Source organism: Elephas maximus, chromosome 1 (assembly GCF_024166365.1).
Source record: "Elephas maximus indicus isolate mEleMax1 chromosome 1, mEleMax1 primary haplotype, whole genome shotgun sequence".
In the NCBI taxonomy this organism is placed as follows: Eukaryota; Metazoa; Chordata; class Mammalia; order Proboscidea; family Elephantidae; genus Elephas; species Elephas maximus.
Genome location: NC_064819.1, coordinates 34,278,226 through 34,305,807, shown reverse-complemented (window position 1 = coordinate 34,305,807; position 27,582 = coordinate 34,278,226). Strand labels below are relative to the sequence as shown.

The 27,582-nt window shown below is 38.1% G+C and overlaps 1 protein-coding gene across 2 annotated transcripts in view; it reads right to left on the bottom strand.

Annotated features, from left to right (window-relative positions):
• Positions 1-27,569, bottom strand: part of CCDC39 (coiled-coil domain containing 39) — a 49,157-nt gene extending 21,588 nt beyond the window's left edge. Inside the window, exons 1-9 of one of the 2 annotated variants that reach the window (XM_049881729.1) lie at positions 27,343-27,567; positions 24,454-24,573; positions 22,319-22,465; positions 20,711-20,869; positions 19,598-19,690; positions 19,373-19,501; positions 13,460-13,651; positions 7,344-7,447; positions 6,665-6,797 (exon numbers count right to left, since the gene is read on the bottom strand). In XM_049881729.1, coding sequence (XP_049737686.1) covers positions 6,665-6,797; positions 7,344-7,447; positions 13,460-13,651; positions 19,373-19,501; positions 19,598-19,690; positions 20,711-20,869; positions 22,319-22,465; positions 24,454-24,573; positions 27,343-27,432 — 1,167 coding nt within the window. In that variant the 5' untranslated portion in view covers positions 27,433-27,567. Of the gene's footprint in view, positions 1-6,664; positions 6,798-7,343; positions 7,448-13,459; positions 13,652-19,372; positions 19,502-19,597; positions 19,691-20,710; positions 20,870-22,318; positions 22,466-24,453; positions 24,574-27,342 lie in introns of both variants that reach the window. The other variant, XM_049881735.1, reaches the window with a different exon arrangement.
• Positions 27,570-27,582: the final 13 nt, after the last annotated feature.

Sequence of the window (27,582 nt, the reverse complement as noted above, 5' to 3'; positions counted from 1 at the left end):
AGAATATAAGGCCCTTCCCACAATTTCAACAAATCCCTGACATTTCTTGTAGTCTACTGTTTTCTATTCCTGCACCGAGACCACCATCTTAATTCCATCTCATGTTGTCCTAGCCTCAGAACTGACCACCCTGCTGGTTCCTCAGGAAATAAAATCCACTGGAGACATCTAGCTTACAAATTCACAAAGTGTACTGCAGACTTGAAGGTGTTACAGGGAAGAAATCACATCATCCGGTCTGCCACCTTCTTTTGGGCACTATCCAGCGGTAAGTGGATAAATGTTTAACAACCAGCTCTCCTGTGGATCAGGGCATGAGGGGAGAAGCCAATTTCTGTGGTGTAAATACTCCCATTAAGGCGAATCTCAGGCTACTACTGTGACTCCAGTAAATGCAGAGTTGTGAAGAGAGACACAGTAGCAGGCTATTAACGTAGTATTTCCACCACACAGATAAGATAGCTGTAAGTAACCTTAACAGCATAAATAATAGTATAAGGTAGTCAAATAACTAGGAAGTGGTAAGTTATGAGTGTTTATTATATGTATTCTTAATATAATGTATTTAATTATAAGCCTATATAATTTTTAAAAGTAGCAATGTCTAGAAATCAACTTGCAAAATTCCTGAAAATTTAATGATCAGCTGTTGTAAGCCACTAGGGGCTCATCCTGGCACACTACTGGCACTGCCCATCACTGACACTGCCTCCGGTGGCCCCCCTACCATGCAGCCCTCTAGGAAACAGGGACCAGTGCCCCATTCCCACTGCTCCTTTGTCCAGAGGCAGAACTGTCTTGATCCTCAAGGTTTCAGGATCAATGTATCTTAGGCTGCAAAAAGATTGACCAAATATGCCCAGATCTATCAAAAGTTACCATTTTTAATGCGGAAATAATTTGCCTCTCTGCTCTTATGCCCAGGTAAGCGTATTTCCCTTTGACAGTCAATTGTTATGGATTGAATTATGTCCCCCAGTGAACCTCAATATGAAACAAAAGAGGTCTGTGGCACATTTCAATCTGCCCAAACAAGGTACATAATCTAATTATCACTGCATTATTTTTCCTTTAATAGACAACTGTCACTGGGTTAACACCTTCTCAAAGACTCCCTGGCAGAATTTTTCCTGTTTTCAGTCTTGTAGCTTTATTTTATTTTTGAGAATTCTTTGTATTGGTTGGTATTTAAGTGATGTTGTCATGCATATTAACCTCAGCTTGTTATCTGATGTTGCTGATTCTCTGTACAAAGCACTCCCTTTAATATTTCTTATAAGGGTGGTCTGGTTTTTACAAATTTCCTTTATTTCTGTTTATCTGGAAATGTCCTAGTTTCACCATCATATTTAAGAGACAATTTTGCTAGATATATAATTGCTAGTTGGCAATTTTTTTCTTTTTTTTTTTTCTCCCCCATGTGTCTGTCAGTTTGTCGTACTATGGGGGCTTGTGTGTTGCTGTGATGCTGGAAGCTATGCCACTGGTATTCAGATACCAGCGGGGTCACCCATGGATGACAGGTTTCAGCTGAGCTTCTAGACTAAGACTAGGAAGAAGGACCTGACAGTCTACTTCTGAAAAGCATTAGCCAGTGAAAACCTTAAGAATAGCAGCAGAACACTGTCTGATATAGTGCTGGAAGATGAGCCCCCCAGGTTGGAAGGCACTCAAAAGATGACTGGGGAAGAGCTGCCTCCTCAAAGTAGAGGCAACCTTAATGAAGTGGATGGAGTAAAGCTTCCGGGACCTTCATTTGCTGATGTGGCACGACTCAAAATGAGAAGAAACAGCTGCAAACATCCATTAATAATCAGAACCTGCAACATACGAAGTATGAATCTAGCAAAATTAGAAATCGTCAAAACTAAAATGTAATGCATAAACATCGATATCCTAGGTATTAGTGAGCTGAAATGGACTGGTATTGGCCATTCTGAACCAGACAATCATATAGTCTACTATGCTGGGAATGACAACTTGAAGAGGAATGGTGTTGCATTCATTGTCAAAAAGAATGCTTCAAGATCTATCCTGAAGTACAATGCTGTAAGTGATAGGATAATATACATACGCCTATTTTTTTTTTTTTTTACAGGCAAGACCAGTTAATATGACTATTATTCAAATTTACGCACCAACCACTAGGGCCAAAGATGAAGAAATAGAAGATTGTTATCAGCTGCTGCAGTCTGAAATTGATCGAACATGCAATCAAGATGCATTGATAATTACTGGCGATTGGAATGCAAAAAGTTGGAAACAAAGAAGAAGGATCAGTAGTTGGAAAATATGGCCTTGGTGATAGAAACAATGCCAGAGACAGAATGATAGAGTTTTGCAAGACCAATGACTTCTTCATTGCAAATACCTTCTTTCACCAACATAAACGGTGACTATACACATGGACCTCACCAGATGGAACACACAGAAATCAAATTGACTACATCTGTGGAAAGAGACAATGGAAAAGCTCAATATCATCAGTCAGAACAAGGCCAGGGGCTGACTGTGGAACAGACCATCAATTGCTCATATGCAAGTTCAAGCTGAAACTGAAGAAAATCAGAGCAAGTCCACGAGAGCCAAAATAGGACCTTGAGTATATCCCACCTGAATTTAGAGACCATCTCAAGAATAGATTTGACGCATTGAACACTAGTGATCGAAGACCAGACGAGTTGTGGAATGACATCAAGGACATCATCCATGAAGAAAGCAAGAGGTCACTGGAAAAACAGGAAAGAAAGAAAAGACCAAGATGGATGTCAGAGGAGACTCTGAAACTTGCTCTTGAGCATCGAGCAGCTAAAGCAAAAGGAAGAATTGATGAAGTAAAAGAACTGAACAGAAGATTTCAAAGGGCCTCTCGAGAACACAAAGAAAAGTATTATAATGACATGTGCAAAGAGCACATAGAAAACCAAAAGGGAAGAACACACTTGGCGTTTCTCAAGCTGAAAGAACTGAAAAAAAAATTCAAGCCTCGAGTTGCAATAGTGAAGGATTCCATGGGGAAAATATTAAATGACGCAGGAAACATCAAAAGAAGATTGAAGGAATACACAGAGTCATTATACCAAAAAGAACTAGTTGATGTTCAACCATTTCAAGAGGTAGCATATGATAAGGAGCCTATGGTACTGAAGGAAGAAGTCCAAGCTGCTCTGAAGGCATTGGTGAAAAACAAGGCTCCAGGAATTGAGGTGTTTCAACAAACAGATGCAGCCCTGGAGGTGCTCACTCGTCTATGCCAAGAAATATGGAAGACAGCTTCCTGGCCAACTAACTGGAAGAGATCCATATTTATGCCTATTCCCAAGAAAGGTGATCCAACCGAATGTGGAAATTATAGAACGATATCGTTAATATCACACACAAGCAAAATTTTGCTGAAGATCATTCAAAAACAGCTGCAGCAGTATATCGACAGGGAACTGCCAGAAATTCAGGCTGGTTTCAGAAGAGGACATGGAACCAGGGATATCATTGCTGATGTCAGATGGATCCTGGCTGAAAGCAGAGAATACCAGAAGGAAGTTTACCTGTGTTTTATTGACTATGCAAAGGCATTCAACTGTGTGGATCATAACAAACTATGGATAACACTGTGAAGAATGGGAATTCCGGAACACTTAATTGTGCCCATGAGGAACCTTTACATGGATCAAGAGGCAGTTGTTTGGACAGAACAAGGGGATACTGATTGGTTTAAAGTCAGGAAAGGTGTGCGTCAGGGTTGTATTCTTTCACCATACCTATTTAATCTGTATGCTGAACAAATAATCTGAGAAGCTGGACTATATGAAGAAGAACGGGGCATCAGGATTGGAGAAAGACTCATTAACAACCTGCGTTATGCAGATGATACAACCTTGCTTGCTGAAGTGAAGAGGACTTGAAGCACTTACTAATGAAGATCAAAGACCACAGCCTTCACTATGGATTACACCTCAACATAAAGAAAACAAAAATCTTCACAACTGGACCAATGAGCAACATCATGATAAACAGAGAAAAGATTGAAGTTGTCAAGGATTTCATTTTACCTGGATCCACAATCAACAGCCGCGGAAGCAGCAGTCAAGAAATCAAAACACGCATTGCATTGGGCAAATCTGCTGCAAAGGACCTCTTCAAAGTGTTGAAGAGCAAAGATGTCACCTTGAAGACTAAGGTGCGCCTGACCCAAGCCATGGTATTTTCAGTCGCATCATATGCATGTGAAAGCTGGACAATGAATAAGGAAGACCGAAGAAGAGTTGATGCCTTTGAACTGTGGTGCTGGCAAAGAATATTGAACATACCATGGACTGCCAAAAGAACAAACAAATCTGTCTTGGAGGAAGTGCAGCCAGAATGCTCCTGAGAGGCAAGGATGGCGAGACTGCATCTTACATACTTTGGACATGTTGTCAGGAGGGGTGAGTCCCTGGAGAAGGACATCATGTTTGGCAGAGTACAGGGTCAGCGGAAAAGAGGAACACCCTCAACAAGGTGGATTGACACAGTGGCTGCAACAATGAGCTCAAGCATAACAATGATTGTAAGGATGGCGCAGGACCGGGCAGTGTTTCGTTCTGTTGTGCATAGGGTCGCTATGAGTCAGAACCGACTCGACGGCACCTAACAACAACTAACAACAACAATTTTTTTCTTTCAGGGTTTTGTATATGTCATCCCATTGCTTTCTTGCCAACATGGTTTCTGCTTATTGGTTCCGTTTTGTAGGTGACAGTTTATATTTCCCGAGGGTTCTTTATCTTTGGTTTTGGCAAGTTTGATTATATGTCTTTGTGACTCTTTTGGGGTCTGTCCTGTCTGGAGGTCGTTGAGTTTTTTGGATAGATTATCTTCTTGTCTTTCATGGTATTTGGGAAGTTTTTTGCCAAAAAATCTTCAGAAATTTTCTCTGTGCTTTTTTGTTTGTTTGTTTCCTCCTGTTCTATAATTCCTATCATGCAAAAATTATTGCTCTTGATAGTGTCCCACATAACTCTTAGGCTTTCTTCATTTTCATTCTTTTTTCTGAATGTTCCTCAAACAAATTACTATTAAGGGATTTGTCCTCTATTTTGCTGACTCTGTTTTCTATTGATTCAATTCTATTCTTATGTCCTTCCATTGAGTTATCTATTTCTGAGATTTTAATGTTAATCTTCTGAATTTTTAGTTGCTGCTTTTGGGTTGTGGGGGGAGTGGACAGGTGCACATGGTCACTGCCACTCATGTCTGGCAGAATTTTAAAGTCAGTGCTTGGTGTTAAATAACAAATTACATCTCTAAAATGGATAGGTTGGGGTTTTTACTAGAAAAACAACTAAGCAAGCAAGGAAACACCAACAACAAAAAACAAAGATCATGAGCACAAGTCTACTACAACATAACAATACACATGCTGCCAATCTTATTTTTTTCTAATTCAGCGAATTTCTTCAAAAAATGTGAGGAATTTTAAGTTCTCTGTGATCGAAGGGGCTATTTCATATGAATTTCACAGTCTTTACAGGTTTGAAATTAGTTTTAATATTGGTTCATCTCATGTGCTATAGAAAATCATACTCCTGGGGGGGGGGAGGGTTCAGCTTTAAAAAATATGTATGATTATCTTTCAGTCTGTTTTTTAATTTAAGAAGCAATCTTTAATGTGGTTTTTAAAGAATTAAATGAATTAAAAGTTCATTAAATAAGGTTAGGTGGATAGGTCATAATTAGCTAGCTATGATCCATCAACTAATTAAATTACAAGTAAGTGCCCGGGGTCTATCTTGTGCTTAGCACTGGGATTTTAACTAATTTATGTAATACTTTAATCATCACATTAAGGTGACTACATGATTTCATTCAGAAATTTTAGACATACAACAGCACACTGAGGAAGCTGAATCACATCCTAATATGAGTAAAATGGTACATGATATAAGCCTCACCAAATGTTGAGGGAGGAGTTGCCACCATCTTTAGGAACCCCCCTTCAAAAAAAAAAAAGAATAAAAGCAAGAAGTAGTACCTACAATGTTCAGTCACACTTAAAAGTCATTTAAGGTTTCAAAGAGGAAATGGTGAACCAGTCTTTTCCACTTCCTCAAAAATTGACTTTAATGCTACCAACATGTCAAAGACCGGTAGTAGAAGGTAATGCCAGTAGAGTTACCAACGGGGTAGCACTTAAGAGCTCATTTTCCCATTAAATGATGCCAGATTGTTAGGAGTTGAAAAGAAAGTGGATGAAGAAATACCAACAATGAATGTGGACCATTTGGGAGGAATCTGACCGTTACAGATAATAATCAGTTGTAAAACAAGGGTACTTCTCAAGATATGTATGTAATATCCAACACGTTTCATGGACGACCGCAGGGACATAGAAAACAGGCTTCATAGGCATTTGGGAGGAATGGAGTAGCTACTTCTAAACAAACAAATTGAAAGTTAAATACTGGAAGTGAAGCAAATGGAGAATCAGGAGCTTAAGAAGAGAGGAGGTCAGGAATGTTTTCAGAATAATACATAAAAAGAGACCCAATAACTCTAATTACAAATAGGATCACAGCAGAAAGCAGAGCCTCTTAAAAGTCTTCCTAGCCCTCTGACCCGAAGGGTCTAATTAATTCACTGTTGCTAAATTTGCTTTGATTTTTTAAAAATTAAAACTAAGCTTTACCTTTACACTTTTTTCCTCCTCCCTTAACATATCTTCCATATTGGTAGCTTTCTCTTCTATAGACATGGTTTTCTCAGTTATCTGCTTTAATTTTTTTTTCAGATTCTGATTTTGATGTTTAATTTGGTTTAACCTAAAGAGAGTTTATATGGAAAACATGTTTAAAAAGTGTTTAATGCAAATAAACATAGAACAGTTTATTCTAAGATTTCTTCATATAACTTGAAGATTTCTTTTGTTGTAAACATTTTTATTATCAATATGTGTTTAAAATAATATGCCAAAATATTGCTATTTCCTGAGCCTTTATGATGAAAAGTTAGGAAGAGACTTTTAAGTTTAATAATTTAGTAACTGTAATTTTGCAGTTAAACCAAAAACCAAACCAAACCCATTGTTGTTGAGTCAATTCTGACTCATAGCAACCCTACACAACAGAGTAGAACTGCCCCACAGGGTTTCCAGGGAGCAGCTGGTGGATTATAACTGCTGACCTTTTGGTTAGCAGCTGTATCTCTTATAACCACTGCACCATCAGGGCTCCATTCTGCAGTTATTTAACAACAACAACAAAAAGGCTTAAATATTTAACAGTTGTTTTAAACCAAAACCAAACCCAATGCCGTCGAGTCTAGAAGTAGTAAAAAACTATAAACATATTTAAATATCTTTTTCTTACCTTTTAGTTTCCTCAGTAAGGTCCTTCTTTACTCTGGAAATATTTTTCCTCAGAGCTTCTAAATCACTGGAACTTCTATTCACAGTGGCTTTTAAAGAATCCAGCTATTTATTAACAGACAGAAATTATGTATTTACTCTATATCTTATAAATTAATTTCATTTTCAAGAAGTTCTACTCTGTCCACTTTGAATAACTTCTAACAACCTACATTGCACCCGGTACAGTAAATCCTAAGCATCTATTGAGTTGTGCTCATTGAAGTGATATGTCGTTTTGAATGACTTGCTGTTTATAACTGGAAATTTGGCAGAAATAGCCAATTTCATTAGGCCTGCTCTGTAAGAACACATCCCAAGATTCAAGATAAATTAATGTATCAAGCACTCACAAAAACAATAAGTCTAATTGTATTTGGGCAAATCTCAAGAGACTCTAACACATTGTCCTCCTAACTAATGACACACATTTTACTGCTAATCTGAATTGCTAAAACAGAAAACCTAGGACCTGATTTCCCCTGTCCATTAAGAACACTTGCAAACTATTAAAGAGAAGTAGGGTCAACTATCTTAGCATAATAATGAGGCTGTAACATCCTGTAGTTGTAAAATCTAAAAATTTAGAAAATGCTTCTCTTTCACATCAAAACTTGTACAAAAAAACTAGGGAAAAGAAATCAAATACTTGGAAACTGAACAATACCCTCCTGAAAAAAGACTGGGTTATAGAAGACATCAAGGAGGGAATAAGGAAATTCATAGAATGCAACGAGAATGAAAATACTTCCTATCAAAACCTCTGGGACCCAGCAAAAGCAGTGCTCAGAGGCCAATTTATATCGATAAATGCACACATACAAAAAGAAGAAAGAGCCAAAAGCAGAGAACTGTCCCTATAACTTGAACAAATAGAAAGGGAGCAACAAAAGAATCCATCAGGCACCAGAGGAAAACAAATAATAAAAATTAGAGCTGAACTAAATGAATTAGAGAACAGAAAAACAATTGAAAGAATTAACAAAGCCAAAAGCTGGTTCTTTGAAAAAATTAACAAAATTGATAAACCATTGGCTAGACTGACTAAAGAAATACAGGAAAGGAAACAAATAACCCGAATAAGAAACGAGAAGGACCACATCACAACAGAACCAACTGAAATTAAAAGAATCATATCAGATTATTACGAAAAATTGTACTCCAACAAATCTGCAAACCTAGAAGAAATGGATGAATTCCTGGAAAAACACTACCTACCTAAACTAACACATTCAGAAGTAGAACAACTAAATAGACCCATAACAAAAAAAGAGATTGAAACGGTAATCAAAAAACTCCCAACAAAAAAAAGCCCTGGCCCAGACGGCTTCACTGCAGAGTTCTACCAAACTTCCAGAGAAGAGTTAACACCACTACTACTGAAGGTATTTCAAAGCATAGAAAATGACGGAATACTACCCAACTCATTCTACGAAGCCACCATCTCCCTGATACCAAAACCAGGTAAAGACATTACAAAAAAAGAAAATTACAGACCTATATCCATGAACATAGATGCAAAAATCCTCAACACAATTCTAGCCAATAGAATTCAACAACATATCAAAAAAAAATTCACCACTATCAAGTGGGATTTATACCAGGTATGCAAGGCTGGTTTAATATCAGAAAAACCATTAATGTAATCCACCACATAAATAAAACAAAAGACAAAAACCACATGATCTTATCAATTGATGCAGAAAAGGCATTTGACAAAGTCCAACCCCCATTTATGATAAAAACTCTCACCAAAATAGGAATTGAAGGAAAATTCCTCAACATAGTAAAGGGCATCTATGCAAAGCCAACAGCCAATATCACTCTAAATGGAGAGAACCTGAAAGCATTTCCCTTGAGAACGGGAACCAGACAAGGATGCCCTTTATCACCGCTCTTATTCAACATCGTGCTAGAAGTCCTAGCCAGGGCAATTAGGCTAGACAAAGAAATAAAAGGCATCCGGATTGGCAAGGAGGAAGTAAAATTATCTCTATTTGCAGATGACATGATCTTATACACAGAAAACCCTAAGGAATCCTCCAGAAAACTACTGAAACTAATAGAAGAGTTTGGCAGAGTCTCAGGTTATAAAATAAACATACAAAAATCACTTGGATTCCTCTACATCAACAAAAAGAACATCGAAGAGGAAATCACCAAATCAATACCATTCACAGTAGCCCCCAAGAAGATAAAATACTTAGGAATAAATCTTACCAAGGATGTAAAAGACCTATACAAAGAAAACTACAAAGCTCTACTACAAGAAATTCAAAAGGACATACTTAAGTGGAAAAACATACCTTGCTCATGGATAGGAAAACTTAACATAGTAAAAATGTCTATTCTACCAAAAGCTATCTATACAAAAAATGCAATTCTGATCCAAATTCCAATGTCATTTTTTAAGGTGATAGAGAAACAAATCACCAATTTCATATGGAAGGGAAAGAAGCCTCAGATAAGCAAAGCATTACTGAAAAAGAAGAAGAAAGTGGGAGGCCTCACTCTACCTGATTTCAGAAGCTATTATACAGCCACAGTAGTCAAAACAGCCTGGTACTGGTACAACAACAGGCACATAGACCAATGGAACAGAATTGAGAACCCAGATATAATTCCATCCATGTATGAGCAGCTGATATTTGACAAAGGACCAGTGTCAGTTAATTGGGGAAAAGACAGTCTTTTTAACAAATGGTGCTGGCATAACTGGATATCCATTTGCCAAAAAATGAAACGGGACCCATACCTCCCACCATGCACAAAAACTAACTCCAAGTGGATCAAAGACCTACACATAAAGACTAAAACGATAACGATCATGGAATTAAAAATAGGGACAACGTTAGGAGCCCTAATACGAGGCATAAACAGAATACAAAACATTACCAAAAATGACGAAGAGAAACCAGATAACTGGGAGCTCCTAAAAATCAAACACCTATGCTCATCTAAAGACTTCACCAAAAGAGTAAAAAGACCACCTACAGACTGGGAAAGAATTTTCAGCTATGACATCTCCGACCAGCGCCTGATCTCTAAAATCTACATGATTCTGTCAAAACTCAACCACAAAAAGAAAAGTGGCCAAAGGATATGAACACGCACTTCACTAAAGAAGATATTCAGGCAGCTAACAGATACATGAGAAAATGCTCTCGATCATTAGCCATTAGAGAAATGCAAATTAAAACTACGATGAGATTCCATCTCACTCCAACAAGGCTGGCATTAATCCAAAAAACACAAAATAATAAATGTTGGAGAGGCTGCGGAGAGATTGTAACTCTTACACACTGCTGGTGGGAATGTAAAATGGTACAACCACTTTGGAAATCTATCTGGCGTTATCTTAAACAGTTAGAAATAGAACTACCATACAACCCAGAAATCCCACTCCTCGGAATATACCCTAGAGAAAACAGAGCCATCACACAAACAGATATATGCACACCCATGTTTATTGCAGCTCTGTTTACAATAGCAAAAAGCTGGAAGCAACCAAGGTGTCCATCAATGGATGAATGGGTAAATAAATTGTGGTATATTCACACAATGGAATACTACGCATCGATAAAGAACAGTGACGAATCTGTGAAACCTTTCATAACATGGAGGAAGCTGGAAGGCATTATGCTAAGCAAAATCAGTCAGAGGCAAAAGGACAAATATTGTATAAGACCAATATTATAAGATCTTGAGAAATAGTATAAACTGAGAAGAACACATACTTTTGTGGTTACGAGGCGGGGAGGGAGGGAGGGAGGGAGAGTGTTTTTTATTGATTAATTAGTAGATAAGAACTGCTTTAGGTGAAGGGAAGGACAACACTCAATACATGGAAGGTCAGCTCAATTGGACTGGACCAAAAGCAAAGAAGTTTCCGGGATAAAATGAATGCTTCAAAGGTCAGCGGAGCAAGGGCGGGGGTTTGGGGACCATGGTTTAAGGGGACTTCTAAGTCAATTGGCAAAATAATTCTATTATGAAAACATTCTGCATCCCACTTTGAAATGTGGCGTCTGGGGTCTTAAATGCTAACAAGCGGCCATATAAGATGCATCAATTGGTCTCAACCCACCTGGAGCAAAGGAGAATGAAGAACACCAAGCTCACACGACAACTAAGACCCCAAGAGACAGAAAGGGCCACATGAACCAGAGACCTATATCATCCTGAGACCAGAAGAACTAGTTGGTGCCCGGCCACAATTGATGACTGCCCTGACAGGGAGCACAACAGAGAACCCCTGAGGGAGCAGGAGAACAGTGGGATGCAGACCCCAAATTCTCATAAAAAGACCATACTTAATGGTCTGACTGAGACTAGAGGAATCCCGGCAGCCATGGTCCCCAGACCTTCTGTTGGCACAGGACAGGAACCATCCCCGAAGACAACTCATCAGACATGAAAGGGACTGGACAGTGGGTAGGAGAGAGATGCTGATGAAGAGTGAGCTAATTATATCAGGTGGACACTTGAGATTGTGCTGGCATCTCCTGTCTGGAGGGGGGATGGGAGGATAGAGAGAGTTGGAAGCTGGCAAAATTGTCACGAAAGGAGAGACTGGAAGGGCTGACTCATTAGGGGGAGAGCAAGTGGGAGTACGGAGTAAGATGTACGTAAACTTATATGTGACAGACTGACTTGATTTGTGTTCACTTGAAGCTCAATAAAAGTTAATTAAAAAAAAGAAAAAACAAAAACTTGTACAAGAGTGTTCCTACAACATTATTCATAAAAGCCAAAAAGTAGAAACAACCCAAAAGTCTATCAGTTGAAGAATGGATAAACAAGATACAGTATATGTAAAAAAATATATATATTATTCCACATAAAAAAGGAAGTACTGATACATGCTACGACGTGTATGAAAAGCCAGCTACAAAAAGACACACATTATATGATTTCATTTATATGAAATGTACAAAATAGGCAAATTCATAGATTAGTAGTTGCCAGGAGCCGGGAGGAGGAAGAAACGGCGTGACCGCTGATGAGTATGGGGTTTTTTTGCAGGGGTGGGGGGTGACAAAAATATTCTAAAATTAGATAATGATGATAGCTTCACGACTCTGTGAGTATAATAAACACCACTGGATTGTACACCTTAAAAAAGTGAATTATATGCTGTGAATTATATCTCAAATAATAAAGTACGAATGAACAAATGAAGGAATGAATAAACAAATCTACATTCTCTTATGCGTTTGGTTTAAACTTTAAAATTTTTAAGAATGAGCTATCAGTGGTGATGGTTAATTTAGGCAAGAAATTCACTTATTTTTTTAGAACCTTATGTAATTATTCTCTTTGGACAGAAAAAAAAACTCCTTCCTTCCCTATCAGAGATAAAAGATTAAGACCTTATAGAATTAAAATACGACATTTCCAATTTCCCACCTAAACAGTGGTAACTTTAGGTAATACGACCTTAAAGCACAAATTTCATGAAGACCCCTGTCATTACTAATTCAGGGGATCTCTACTCTCCCCCTATGGCATGTATCCTGCAAAAGAAGAAAAGAACAAGGCAAGAGTTTTGTTCTCTCTCATTCTGCTTCAGGGTATTTCATCACTACATTGTCCTGCTACCAGACTGAAATATTACTCCTTAATAAGGAGAGAAACTGAACTTAAGCAGGTAGCTCCACCTAGAATCTGAGGGTTAAAACTGTACATACAAATGTAGCTCTGAAAAGACACTTCCAAGTTATCTCTGATAATACTGTATCAATATTCATCTTCACATCTGCCTGTTATCCTGTCATTATAATTCACCACTGAGACCTGTGTAGAGCCTTTGGCCTGGGGTCCTCACAGGACTCTGTGTGTGGCCATTAGGTCAGGTACTGCACAAGCCCAGAGGAGTGTGTCACGCCACCTGTGATGTGAATGGTATCCCGGTACCTTCACTGTTGTAGAGCTCAATCTGAGTATCCTAAGAGTTCCAGAACATGAAGGGACATAACAAAAAGAACTAGCACGCAGTTCCTTAATCAAAGGAAAGCCTCTGTTTATTTTTTACTAATTTGTCCTGAACACACAACCCAGTCTTTTCAGTTGACATACCTCATCCTTCAGCTGAGTTCTATCAGTTTCATGGCGCTGATGTTCTATTCTACATTTTAACACTTTACGATCAGCGGCAGTAATTCTTTTCTCATACTCTGCGTTATTCCCAATCTCACTCTCCAAAAACTTGATCTTTTCCTTAACCAAATTTTCTTTTTCTCTTGTTTCCTGCTTTATCCTTGATAAGGCCTGGGATTTAAAAAAAAAACAAGTTCAATAAATACATGTTTAATATGGCAAATAAAGCTAAAATTAAATAGAATTTAGTTTTAATTTTTCTATTATAACAAACTATTTTATATCAATAAAAATATATGAGTGTTGAACATTTTTCACACTGGGTTTCAATGAGATTTTCCAACCATTTCACCAGATTTCTTTTTTATCTTCTGAAAATAACATTTTAATTACTGATTTCAATAGGAGCACATTCACTCAGGCCTATTGCTAGTGTTGGGTATATGAAGATAAATAAAACACACAACGTACAGTGATTGAGATGTGGACAAATTCTACCCAAAAGGATTCATTAGAAGGCATTACCCAAGAGGCATCATTTGAGTCAGACCTACAAAAACCAGTGGAGATGCACAAACCGGCTGATGTGGTTCAAGCGTAGGATGTAAGGAAGGGCATGGCTGGGAGTGGCAGGTTAAGAAGGGGTGAGGTACAAACCAAAGGGATGAAGATGGAAAGGTGGAGGTGAGGGATGAAGATGGAAAGGCAGAGGTGAGGGCCAAACTGTGAAGAAATTCAAATGCCGTGTTTAAAGACGGTCAACTTTTATGCAATGTGGAACAAGGGAGGTATTTAAGCTGGGGAATAAAAAAGACCAGATGTGGTTTTTACGGGTGATTCAGAGGGCAATAGGGTAGATGAACTGGAGGAAGAAAATTACCCTGAAATATATTTATTTCAAGTTTTCCAAAATGGAGTCTCACCAAACAACAAGTCCAGGAGATTGTGTAGTGAAGAAGGAGGCATGTATTCTGAAATCACTAAATTCTAGAAATGCTGAGGTTATACTGTACATATTAGCATATTAAATGAATAGGTATATGAGATGCTCTGCATTAAAAAATTTTGCTTAATCCAGTATTCCCATTCATTCTCTATAACAATTACGTAACATTCAATAACTGCAGCATTCTGTAGACATTGTGTACATTCAACCAAAAACAAGTCAGAACTGTCTAAATTTACATATTTCAGATGATAATTCTAGACTTTCCTACCTTATATTGATTTTTCTCCTACTTAATCAGATGCTTTAATACCTATTTCAACATTATCGTTTTTTTTTAAATTATGCTTTAGGTATTAAGTTTACAGTGCAGATTAGTTTCTCATTCAAAAATCTGTAGACAAATTGTTTTATGACATTGGTTGCAATCCCCACAATGTTCAGCACTCTCCCCCTTTCCATCCCAGTTTCCCTGTGTCCATTTGTCCAGTTTTCCTGTTCCCTTTCTGCCTTCTCGTCTTTGCTTTTGGGCAGCTGTTGCCAGTTTGGTCTTGTATACTTGATTGAACTAAGAAGCACGTTCCTCATGTGTGTTATTGTTTGTTTTATACGCCTGTCTAATCTTTGGCTGAAAGGTGGACTTCAGTTCTGAGTTAGCACAGTATCCAGGGGCCATAGTTTTGGGGGTTCTTCCAGTCTCTGTGAGACCAGTTAAGTCTGGTCTTGTTTTTGTTTTGCTTTGTTTAACTTGAATTTTGTTCTACATTTTTCTCCCACTCTGTCCGGGAAACTATTGTGATCCCTGTCAGAGCAGTCGGTAGTAGTGGCCAGCACCATCTAGTTTTTCTGTGCTCAGGCTGGTGGAGGCTGTGGTTCATGTGGTCCATTAGTCCTTTGGACTAATAATTTCCTTGTGTCTTTGATTTTCTTCATTCTCCTTTGCTCCAGATGGGATGAAATCAATAGATGTATCTTAGATGGCCGTTTGCAAGCTTTTAAGACTCCAGATGCTACTCACCAAAGTAGGATGTAGAACATTTTTTTTAATGAACTATGTTATGCCACTTGACCTAGATGTCCCCCAAGACTATGGTCCCAGCCCTAAGCCCCAGTAACTCAGTCCCTCCAAGTGTTTGGCTATATCTAGGAGGCTTCTATGACTTTGCCTTGGTCAAGTTGTGCTGCCTTCCCCTATACTGTGTGTTATTTTTCCTTCACCAAAGCTAACACCAGTCTGCTATCTAGTTAATGATTTCCCCTCGTCACCCTTTCCTTTTCTAGGTAACCATCAAAGATTATTTTTTTCTGTGTGTAAACCTTTTCTTGAGTTTTTGTAATAGCAGTCTCATACAACATTCGTCCTTTTGTGACTGACTTATTTCATTCAGTGTAATGTCCCCAGATTCACTCATGTTGTGAGATGTTTCGTGAATTCATCAATTGTTCTTTATTGTTGCGTAGTATTCCATTGTGTGTAAGTACCATAGTTTGTTTATCCATTCATCTGCTGATGGGCACATAGGCTGTTTCCATTTTTTTGCCATTGTGACTAATGCCTCAATGGATGTGCATATGTCTATTTGTGTGATGGCTCTTATTTCTCTAGGATATATTACTAGGAGTGGGATTGCTGGATCTTATGGTATTTCTATTTCTAGCTTTTTAAGGAGGTGCCATATCATTTTCCATAGTGGTTGTACCATTTTACATTCCCACCAGCAGTGTCCAAGAGTTCCGATCTCCCCACAACTTCTCCAAGATTTGTTATTTTCTTTCTTTCTTTCTTTTTTAATTAGTGCCAGTAACGATAGGGTGAGATGATACCTCATTGTAGTTTTGATTTGAATTTTTTTAATGGCTAATGATCGTGAGCATTTCCTCATGTGTCTGTTAACTGCCTGAATGTCTTCTTTGGTGAAGTGTCCATATCCTTTGCCCATTTTTTAATTGGGTTGTTTGCCTTTTTGTTGTTGAGGTATTGAAGTATTTTATAGATTTTAGAGATTAGACCCTTGTCAGACATGTCAGTCAAAAATTTTTTCCCAGTCTGTAGATTCTCTTTTTATACTTTCTTGGTGAAGCCTTTTGATGAGCACAAGTTTTTAATTTTTAGGAGCACCTGGTCACCTAGTTTATCTTCTGCTGTTTGTGCCTTGTTAGTTATGGTTTGTATTATATTTATGACATATAATTGGCCCCCTAGCATTATCCCTATTTTTTCCTCCACAATCTTTATTGTTTTAGGTTTTATATTTAGTTCTTTGATCCATTTTGAGTTAGTTTTTATGTATGGTGTGAGATATGGGTCCTGTTTCATTTTTTACAGATGGACATCCAATTTTGCCAGCACTATTTCTTAAAAAGACTGTCTTTTCCCCCATTTAATGGACTTTGGTCCTTTGTTCAAAGATCAGGTGACCATAGGAGGATGGATTTACATTTGAGTTCTCAATTCTGTTCCTTTGGTCTATGTGTCTGTCGTTGTACCAGTCAGTACCAGGCCGTTCTGACTACCATGGCTGTACAGTAGGCTCTGAGATCAGGTAGTGTAAGCCCTCCTACTTTGTTCTTTTTCTTCAATAATCTTTGCTTATCCAGGGCCTCTTTCCACATAAAGCTGGTGATTAGTTTTTCCATCTAGTTAAAGAATGCTGTTGGTATTTGGATCAGGATTGCATTATATTTGTAGATCATTTTGGGTAGAATTGACATTTTCGCAATGTTGAGTCTTCCTATCCAGAGTATGATATGTTTTTCCATTTATGTAGGTCTCTTTTGGTTGCCTGCAGTAGTGTTTTGTAGTTTTCTTTGTATAGGTCTTTGATGTCTCTGGTTAGATTTATTCCTAAGCATCTTTTTAGGGGCTATTATAATTGGTATTGTTTAACACTCACATTTGTGAACAGTGCTATTCACAGTTTTCACAAAGGTCAGAGCTTATTAGTGATATCCCAAAATTTCTACACTAAAATAAAAGCATAGTAGAAAAACCCCTTTCCTTTTCTAAATATTGTAAAACTTTCTTTTAAAAAGCCAATTTTAGGATCTATAACCAGAAGATCCCAGCGAAGAAGGCACTGAGAAGGCAGGAACTGTTTCTGAGGAAGAAGGACAAAAGAGTCCAATCTCAGCCTTGATCCCTTAACGGTGAGCCCGAACCAGCTCTCACAGGCTCACTGGAGAAGATCTGCACATCTCAGATTCTGTATTCAGTGGGTCATGTTGGAGCTCAAAAGCAGCCATAATAGACGTAGGTACACCACAGAAGTCAGAAATGTTACAAATCAGGTTTCTGTTTGTTTTGTACTGTTTTCAGTGTACTGGTTGCTAATCACTTGGAAGCATAAAAAAGAACCACTGCCTAAATAGAACCTCTTAGCATGCTCCCTGGTCTGACAACACAGCCAGCCTGGAGATATTAAGCTGTAAATAAGGAACCACTGTGAATATGAGTGGAGTCCCTGAGTGGTGCAAATGGCTCACATGCTTGCTGCCAACCAACAGTTTGAGTCCGCCCACAGGTGCCTCGGAAGAAAGAGCTGGTGATTTACTTTCAAAAAAGCAGCCACTGAAAACCTCATGGAGCAGGATTCTATTCTGACACCACCTGGGGCCACCATGAGTCAGAATTGATTAGACAGTAATTGGTTTGGTTGCTGAATGTAGGCAGGGGGTTGCTAGTTGTGGATTCTGCCAAATCAGCAGGCAGAGTCAATTTAGCCGTGGGGCTGTGTGAGAACTCCCACTTGATAATGACTATGGATCTGCAATTTTTGATCTGGCACATTTGATTTACACAAAGCAGGCAGTCAAAGCTTGATTTTTGAAAGTGATAGCAAGTCAAGAAAGAGACCTTAATGTCAGACAATCCCATAGATAAGACTGGTTCCCCCTTTCTCTCCTAGGAGCCATAGGTCATTGTGTTGTTAAATGTTGGTTACTTACAGAAAATTTAAAGAATCACAAGTAAACCACATCCAGATATCAGAGTTCTAAGCCCACAGTGACCTGAGCTTTGGCCTTTCCATGGAGTAGATTCAGATGGAATTTTTAACACACCTCACTTGTCATCTGTTCTCTTCAATTCCTTCTCCTTCTAAATTCCCATTAATCTTCCCACTTTTACTCCCCAGCAAACTATTATTTCATCCATTAATGTTTTCCCAAAAGAGTGCTAAATTACCACCAAAAGTAAGAGGAGATAATACTGGGTCTGTTTTAAACTCGCTGCTGTCGTATAGGTTCTGACTCATGGTGACCCTACAGGACAGGGTAGAACTGCTCCATAGGGTTTCCAAGGCTGTAAATCTTTACAGAAGCAGACTGCCACATATTTCTCCCACGGAGCAGCTGGTAGGTTCTAACTACAGACCTTTCTGTTAGTAGCCAAGCACTCAATTGCTGTACCACCTGGGCTCCAGGTCTGTGTTACCTGAGCTCTATTCCTCCTCTTGTGAGCATCTACCTCACTATCGGTGCCCCGTCTTCAAAAGTGAAACTTCACCACAACCACAGGAGTCAGGGGAGCTAACAACAGCAAAGGCTTCTTTTCAGTTCCTCCCTCGTTGTTTCCTGGCTACCTATAAGGCTCAGCTCCCTACACCTGTAGCTTACTACCAAATAGCACATAGGTTAAATCCAAGGCACCTTGGACAACCATCCGTAGGTCAGGACATTGGTTTTGGTGCAATAACATTATTTGGTGGTTTTCTTTGTTCTGCGATGCCGAGGTGGCAGGATCCCATCTTCAAGCATTATAATCTAAGTAAATAATCTTCAAAAAAAATCACATTTCTAAATAAAGTCAACTTTGAAAAACACCAAAAATACTGAAAGCCAGCAAGGTGATTTTCAAATAACAATGTGATTTACATCGGAAATAAGTAAGTTAAGTACAAAAGAGACAAATACAGGTAAATACAGCAAGGACCAAGCAGCTACCTTACCATGGCACAGTTATCTATGTCTCGGTCCCTCTTCTGCATCTGTTGTATTGTGTTCTCCCACTGTTTAATGAGTTCTTGTCTTTCATTATGTATCTTACGAAAGTCTTGTGCTGCCTTATCCAATTCTAACTGTCAAACGGACAGCATATAACATTTCAGTCAATTTAAGTGCATTTGCAAACATCATCTTGAAAATTAAGAAACAAAAATCTTCATTAAACCAACCTGTGCACTTAGAGTTTCTGTAAGTTCATTGTCAAGTGCCTTTCTTTTCTGATTACATTCCAAAGTCAGTCTTTCTAATTGTAGGGCCAGTGCCTATGAAGTAGTTACACACAAAAATATTTATAATAACTTAAAAGCTGTTAAAGACCATGTCTAACATGAAGTATTATATTATTATAACATATACACATTTATTTGATATATAAAACAACTATAAAAATATGTATATTTTCCTTATCTTTTGCCCAAAGGGCTAATATGTTTGTACATAGCTACCACAGAAACTCAACTGTTTCTTAAATGACTTTTAACAGTTTATAAAGTAAACTACAAAACATTAAACTACAATTTGTCATTTCAAATAATATAAAAACCAAACCCACTGCCGTCAAGTTGACTGCGACTTACAGTGACCCTATAGGACAGAGTACCACTGCCCCATAGGGCTTCCAAGGCTATAAATCTTTATGGGAGCAGAGTGCCACATCTTTCTCCTGCAGAGAAGCTGGTGGGTTCAAATCATCGACCTTTTGGGTTACAGCCAAGTGAGTGCTTAAGCACTGCTCCACCAGTGCTCCTCTTTTAAAATAATATATTTGGCATAAAATCTACTAGAAAACAGTATGCTTCATAATACTAATTTTGCTAACATTACCAGATTTAATTATAAGTAAATTTTTAAGTGATGGTTATGATAGTATATCAAATAATAAATAATACTACAGTCTCAAATCAGCAAAAATGACATATAACATTCAAAATATTTTTGGACAAAAATAGCTAAAATATTTATAAAGAGCTCTAGTACAAAACTTTCATTTCTGAAATGCTTTCAAGGACCCCCCTAAATCAAGATTTTTAATCATGGATCCCTAAATGGTCAAAGGACTTCAGAAGTTCTATAAAACTGTCTGAAAAAATTTCTGGGTAATTGAATACAGTCATTTTTCTAAATAAAGAAATTCTCAGCTTTTTTAGATTCTCAGAGGAGTTCCTGACCCAAAAAAGCTTAAGATCTACTGTTTTAAAGATTCTGAATACAAGTTTAGGAAAAAAGGTTGACACACTACAGATTCAGAGAAAGCCCAACGGTTACAATACATCATTTCTCACCCTGATTTTATTATCATCTTGCTGTGCATACTTTTGAAGAGTGAGGGCGTCACTGTCTTTATGAGCTGATTCTTCCAACCAGGCCTCCAGTGCTTGCTGGTCCCAGTTCATCTGACACTTCAAACCATCCAATTTTTGAGTACCTTTAAATATGCTGTTCTAATTTCCAAAAAGAGAGAAATTATCAAACATTATTTATTACGACTATACAAACTCACCAGTGGTTAAGAGCTCAGCTGCTAACCAAAAGGTTGGCAGTTCAAATCCACCAGCCACTCCCTGGAAACCCTATCGGGCAGTTTTACTCTATCCTATAGAGTCACTGAGACTTGACAGTACCTAACAACAACAACATAAAAACTAAAACAAGACATTATATACTACCAAAAACCAAACCCGTTGCCATTGAGTCAATGCCAACGCATAGCGACCCTATAGAGCAGAGCAGAACTGCCCCATAAGCTTTCCAAGGCTGTAAATCTTTATGGAAGCAGGTACCACATCTTTCTCCCACGGAGCAGCTGGTGGGTTCAAATCAGCAACCCTCTGGTTAGCAGCCAAGCTCTCAACCACTTTGCCCCCAGGGCTTCATATTATATCCTATAAAAACCCATTACCATCCAGCTGATTCCAACTCATAGTGACCCTACACGACAGAGTAGAACTGCCCCATAGGATTTCCAAGGAGCTGCTGGTGATAAACTGCTGACTTTTTGGTTAGCAGCCATAGCTCTTAACCACTGCACCACCAGGGCTGCGTTATACAGAGAACATGTTAAACGGAAGAGAGCTGTCCCCGCCTTCCAGGTGTTTATAATACACCATGTTTATTTATATAACTACGTCATTTGTGCTTTAATTCCTTAGTTGTAAAATAGATGGAAGACGGTGCTACAAAGTTGAGAACACTAGTTGAGCCAAAAGCAGCTTTAAAAGGGTTTAAGAATAGCTGCCCCACAACAATCTCATTATTCACGCCCCCCAAAGCCATCTCAAATATATATGCACTTTTAGTAAAAATAATGTACTTGATATGCTACCTCAGGCCCAAGATAAATCCTCTTCAGCCTATCAAATTGCTGTCCCTAAGGCCTTGTTATATAGGAATTTTGGAAGCATCTCTAATTGAAGTAAATATAATAGTTAACCAAAACCACTGGCCGTCAAGTCGATTATTCAACACCAACTGGTTTTGGTTTAACGTTGGCATTAAAAGCTGATAGAATAATATGAAAGGTAAAATTTTTTAATGAAAAATAAAATTCAAAGCAAAAGGTGAATTTTTAAATGTGGCTTTTACAAATGTAGCACTCACTTATACAAGTTATGCCTAGTATTTCATGACAGGCGGCCACCACGGTACTCTGCACAGAGTAAGGCTCCGCGAATGGTTGGTGAATGAATAATGGCAAATAAATGTAACGTTCTATTACTGTGTCATTCAAATCACAGTTCCTTTTGCCTTTCATTGTCCCATAAAACAATGTAAGTAAATGCCAGGGAACTAATGAATACCTTTCCTGCACATTAAAAAAAAAAATCAACGTTTGCTTGGTGAGGGAAGAAGGAGTTGTACCAGAAAATTTTAAGTAATGTTTCAACACATACTTCCTTATCACTTTTTTTTTCCTGTATTGAAGCCATCTCATTTTCCAGCCGATGGATTTCGTCCTTCACTCTTCCCAGTTCTCTTTCAGCAATGGCCTTAAAATGCTTTTCACTTTCAATCTCATGCTCCCTGGCTTTGCAAAGAGACTGCAGGATAATGCATAGGATAGAAAGACTTTTAAATTTTTAACATTATAAAACGTAATAATCCATTAGTTAAAAAATAAATTTCTGACAAAATTCTTGGATTAAGTATTACTAATCCCACTCCTCTCAAAGCTATACCGCATTAGACTCTGTGGTCACAGCGTGGTCATTTGTAGGAAGGGCAGTCTATGGACTGGACTAGAGCAGACTGTCACTCTCAACAGTTTTCAGATATTTTGTTGGTCTAGGGAAACTAAAGAAAACCAAAGCTTATAAAGTGAGACTTGAAAACTTTAACTCATTACTTACCTAAATTTTTTTTAATTCATTAAAAATAACTGGGAAATGGGATGATTATATGAGTTAATCACATATTGTAATTAACAGAGATAATTTTTAAGGAATTATTTAAACACGGACAGTTGAATTTCCTCAAATATATAATACTTTGTGTTATGTTTTACTTAGTAACATAACATTTGTTGACTTAAGGACGTTGTAGTGCTCAGAGTTATCATTCACAGTGTTAATTTTATAGTGTTGAAGCTATGAGTATTATAGAAGGTTTATTGTCTTTTGTCTGAATTATGCTGTTTAATCAAGTTTGATTGTAATGAGATAGACATAAAGCTTCTGTGTCTCAAATCTTCAATTAAGTGGTTTAATAAACTGAGGAAAAGACATTGTTCCAAGAAGTTTAACAATTAATCAAATCAGGATTCTAGAATCCTGAGTATTGTTTTTAAAAGTTCATTATACTTTCAACTTTCTACTAAGACATGCAAACCATGAAAATAGTTAATTGTCTAAATAACTATAAATTCATATAAAAACATGACTTTGTTCATTTTAAGAACTACTTTTTCTCAGAAAGGTAAATGCTCTAAAATAAAATAGTTTAAGGTGGCAGTTAGTAAATTCTCCACTGCTGATTTGCCAAGTTTTGTGGTTTGCTGGGCATCATCAGGGAGCAAGGTGCTACACAGGAAGAGACTGTCCATAAAACAGATTACTTACTGCAGTTTACACAGATAACGCATCCATAAAAAGATTACTTACTGCAGTTTACACAGATAACGCATCCATAAAACAGATTACTTGCTGCAGTTTACACGGATATCTCATCCATTAAACAGACCACTTATTGCATTTTACACAGATAATGCGTCCATAAAACAGATTACTTCCTGCAGTTTACGCAGATAACGCGCACCTTCTACGTCTGTCAACTGTGCCCTCTCCCCACAAGGTATTTTCATAAGCATGCTATGCTAATTTTTTTTTTATGGTGACATGTGAAAAAATGGCATAGCAGTGTTTATGAAAATACATGGCGGAGGAGGGAGTGGTTGACAAACAAACATAGAAGGCACACATTTTTGCATAAAAATACAGCAATCACTCCAAGTCTAAACTTTTATTATTTCCATTAAAAATATTTCTGAATTGTACTACCTTTCCCCTGTTATCTTAAATAAAGCCTCCTAAATATAATTTAACTTTTTATTATCTCAGGATTATCATTTTAAACGCCAGTTCTTGAACTATACTAAAATACCATGATGCCGTAGGAAGCTACTGAAGCATGTGGACTATTTGCCTCCACTCAAAATGGCCCCAGTAGGTTGTACTGAGAAATTAAAAGGCAGACAGAAAATTATGCTTATATTAGGACTGTTTCTGCTTCCAGCTGTCAGTTCTCACTGCCATCATTATTTCTTTCTCATATAATCTGTTTCCTAATAAAATAGATTGTTTGAATGGTGATTTCTCCTGTTATATTAATTTGTTTGGAATTGGCTGCAGTACGTAGTTTCTCACAACCTTTTTTTTCCTACCTACTTTAAGGTTCAAGGTTATGCTCCCAATAGTTTAGTTATACTAGCATTTCCTAGTAGATTTAAAATAAAATCACAGATGTAAATGCACTCGGAAATGTTCAATGACTATGTATGATATAATCAACATTGATTTCAATATTACTGTACCTGTGTAAAGGCAAACTCCTGGTTAACATTTTTAAAGTGAGCAGTCATAGCATTGATTCGATCTTCGTAGTCACACAGCTGATCCTGCAAGTCTGACCTTTCATTCTGAAGCTTTGACAACTGCAAATAATAAATGCTACAATTAACCAAAGTCCTACTAAGTTTTGTCATACTGAAGGATTTCAAATCACAAGAAAATTAGCGTTCATTTACTTTGCTTCTTTAAATGTCCATTTGAACTTCTAAAATCTACTTATCTTTTAAATATTATAAAACAGTGTTGCAGTTGGGAAATTACTATGGAAAACCAGCATCATGTTGCACAGAATAGAGATGTCTCTCTGGCAGCAGTAACTAGCAGGGTCCACTACTAAAATGTACTTTTCATACAGCAGTACTGTGTTCTTAGAGGGAAAAAAGGAGGCTCTATTCCATCATTAAACCATAAGATCTCTCAGTAAGGCAAACAGCAGCACAGGAATAAGATGTAACAGAAACATAGAACATAAAGGAAAATCTAAACAGTGGCTGGACACCAGGCAAATTTCTCCTCGCTGAGCCACTATAAAACAATCCACAGATTTAGGCTAACCACAACAAAACAGAGCAACCAAGTCTCATGAGCTTAGAACTTGTTTTCTTTTCCTATGACAAAATATACATAACAAAATTTTGCCATTTCTAGTGCACAATTCAGTGGCTTTCATTAGACTCACTGTACTGTGAAGCCATCACCACTATCTACTTCCAAGACACCAAACAAAAACTCAGTACCCCTTCAACAATACTGCCTACTCTCTCCTCCCAGCTCCTGGTAACTAATAAACCTTTATCTCTATACCTTTACCTAGTCTAGATATTTCATATAAGTGGAATCATAATATTTATCCTTTTACGTCTGGCTTATTTCACTTAGCGTAACATTTTCAAGGTTCATCCATGTTGTAGCATGTATCAGAACATCATTTCTCTCTATGGCTAAATAATATTCCACTGTATGGATAAACCACACTTTGTTTATCTATTCATCTGTTGATGTACACTTTGGTTGTTCCCACCTTTTAGCTACTGTGAATAATGCAGCAATGAATGCTTGTGTAACAGTATCTGTTTGAGTCCCTGCTTTCAATTTTTCTTGATATCTATGGAGGAGTAGAACTGCAGGATTACATGGCAGTTCTTTAATTTTTTGAGGAACGGCCAAACTGTTTTCCACAGCAGCTGCACTATTATATATTCCCACAAGGGTAGACGCTGTTACTTAATGTATTTTGTGTGCCTTTGAATTTGAACCAAGTAGAAACAAAACAATATAAGTATAAAACAAACAAACCTTTACGAAATTACAAGGCAGCTCCTCAGGACCATTAGAGTATGTTAGCCCTTAAAACAACATAATGTTGTTGTTAGCTGCCATAGAATTGGCTTAGACTTCCGGTGACCCCATGACGACAGAATGAAACATTGTCCAGTTCTGCTAATACAACAGAGGCCATAAATTCAAATGTGTACGAGGGCATATAATGCTTGTCTAATGCCATAATAGTCACCTGTATGGTCAACACTGGGTACTTTAGTGAGGGAACATCATATTTTTTATTTTATACCCTCTGTTCTGTTCGAATATCCTACACTTAAAGCAGTTTCTTTTTTAATGTCAGAGTTCATTCAGGCAAAAATATTATGACTTTAAGTTTTCTTCTTTTTACTGCTCTGCAATTTTTTTAAAATAAAATAGTGAATATATTAAAAGAGTCCTTGAGTGGCACGAACGGTTAAGCGCTCAACGACTAGCCAAATGATTGGCAGCCAGAACCCACCCAGAGGTGCCCTAGAAGACAGACCTGGAAATCTGCTTCCAGAAGGTCACAGCCTTGAAACACCTAGGGGGCAGTTCTACACTGCACACAAGACCCGCCAAGAGTCAGCATGGGCTCCAGAGTAATGGACTCGAGGGCAACTAACAGCCACCACGTAAGTAATAAAAAAAGTAATACGTATATAAAATCCTGTGAGGCAAAAAAAATTGGCATTAAATTAGACAGGAGTAAATAGGTCAGAATTTTTTGAAAAGTGTCTCTATTCTTTTCAAAAGGTAGTCCAAAGACTTTCGTTTTTCAGAGAAGAGAAAACGTTCTCTTCTGTAAAGTAGCGCGAGCATCATCCGTTCTTGGACTCTCTTCCACGCAGCTATTATCATGGGACGAACCTCAGACTGGCTGCTAAAGGTTTTTAAAAGCCTGCTGAACGGTCGCACCTTTTTTCCAACAACTTGTGAACTGGGTTCAAGTAAGTACTTCCTTACAACGTCAAATATTTTATATACATGTGTCACAACTTAATCCTCACTTTGAAAAGCGGTAAATTGCACATTTTACATTCTTACCAGAACGTACCCTTTGAAAACATCTCAAGTCATCTTTGGCCTTAAACATCATAGGCAGAAACTCACAAAGAAATGTCAACCTGAACTTCTTTTGTTGTTTATAAACATCCACAAATCACTGTTGCTATGCACACCTCAGAAGTCCATTTTCAACGAGCGCTTAATTCTAAGGAAGGAAAAAGTTCGCGCGGGAAGCAACCTTTCCTCTCCAGCCCTGGGGGCTAGAAATGAGTAAGTGGAGTTGGAGACACGAGAGGAGTGACGGTGAGGAACAACTCCCCTCCCCCTCCCCGCCCAGAAAATCAACTATTGTTTCAATGTTTTAAAAAATGACTTAGCAAGTACCGAAAGGGGCGGGGAGGGGGAGGGGAGGAGATGGGGCGGGAGTAGTGTTAGACCTCCAAGAGACGGGGTTAGAGAAGAGAGAGAAATTAAAGGGTGGGGTATTCCTGCCAGCCAGAAAACACCTCCAAACAGACCCTCCTCCTTCCCCAGATGCTCACCTGATCTTCCAGCAGCTTGTTCTCTTCGTTCGCTACCGGGATGGCGAACCCGTCCTCCCACTGAAGCTCCGCCAAGAATTCGCTACTCATAACGGTAAATGGATTGGGGGCCCCAGACAGGGTGCAGAAGAAATATTCGCCTCCTCTATCGCTGGGTGAGCAGCACTCGACTCCTCTCTAGGCTTCGGCAGAGCTCCTCCGCAGTCCCCACCAGAGCCCTAGCAACCGTCCCGCGCCCTT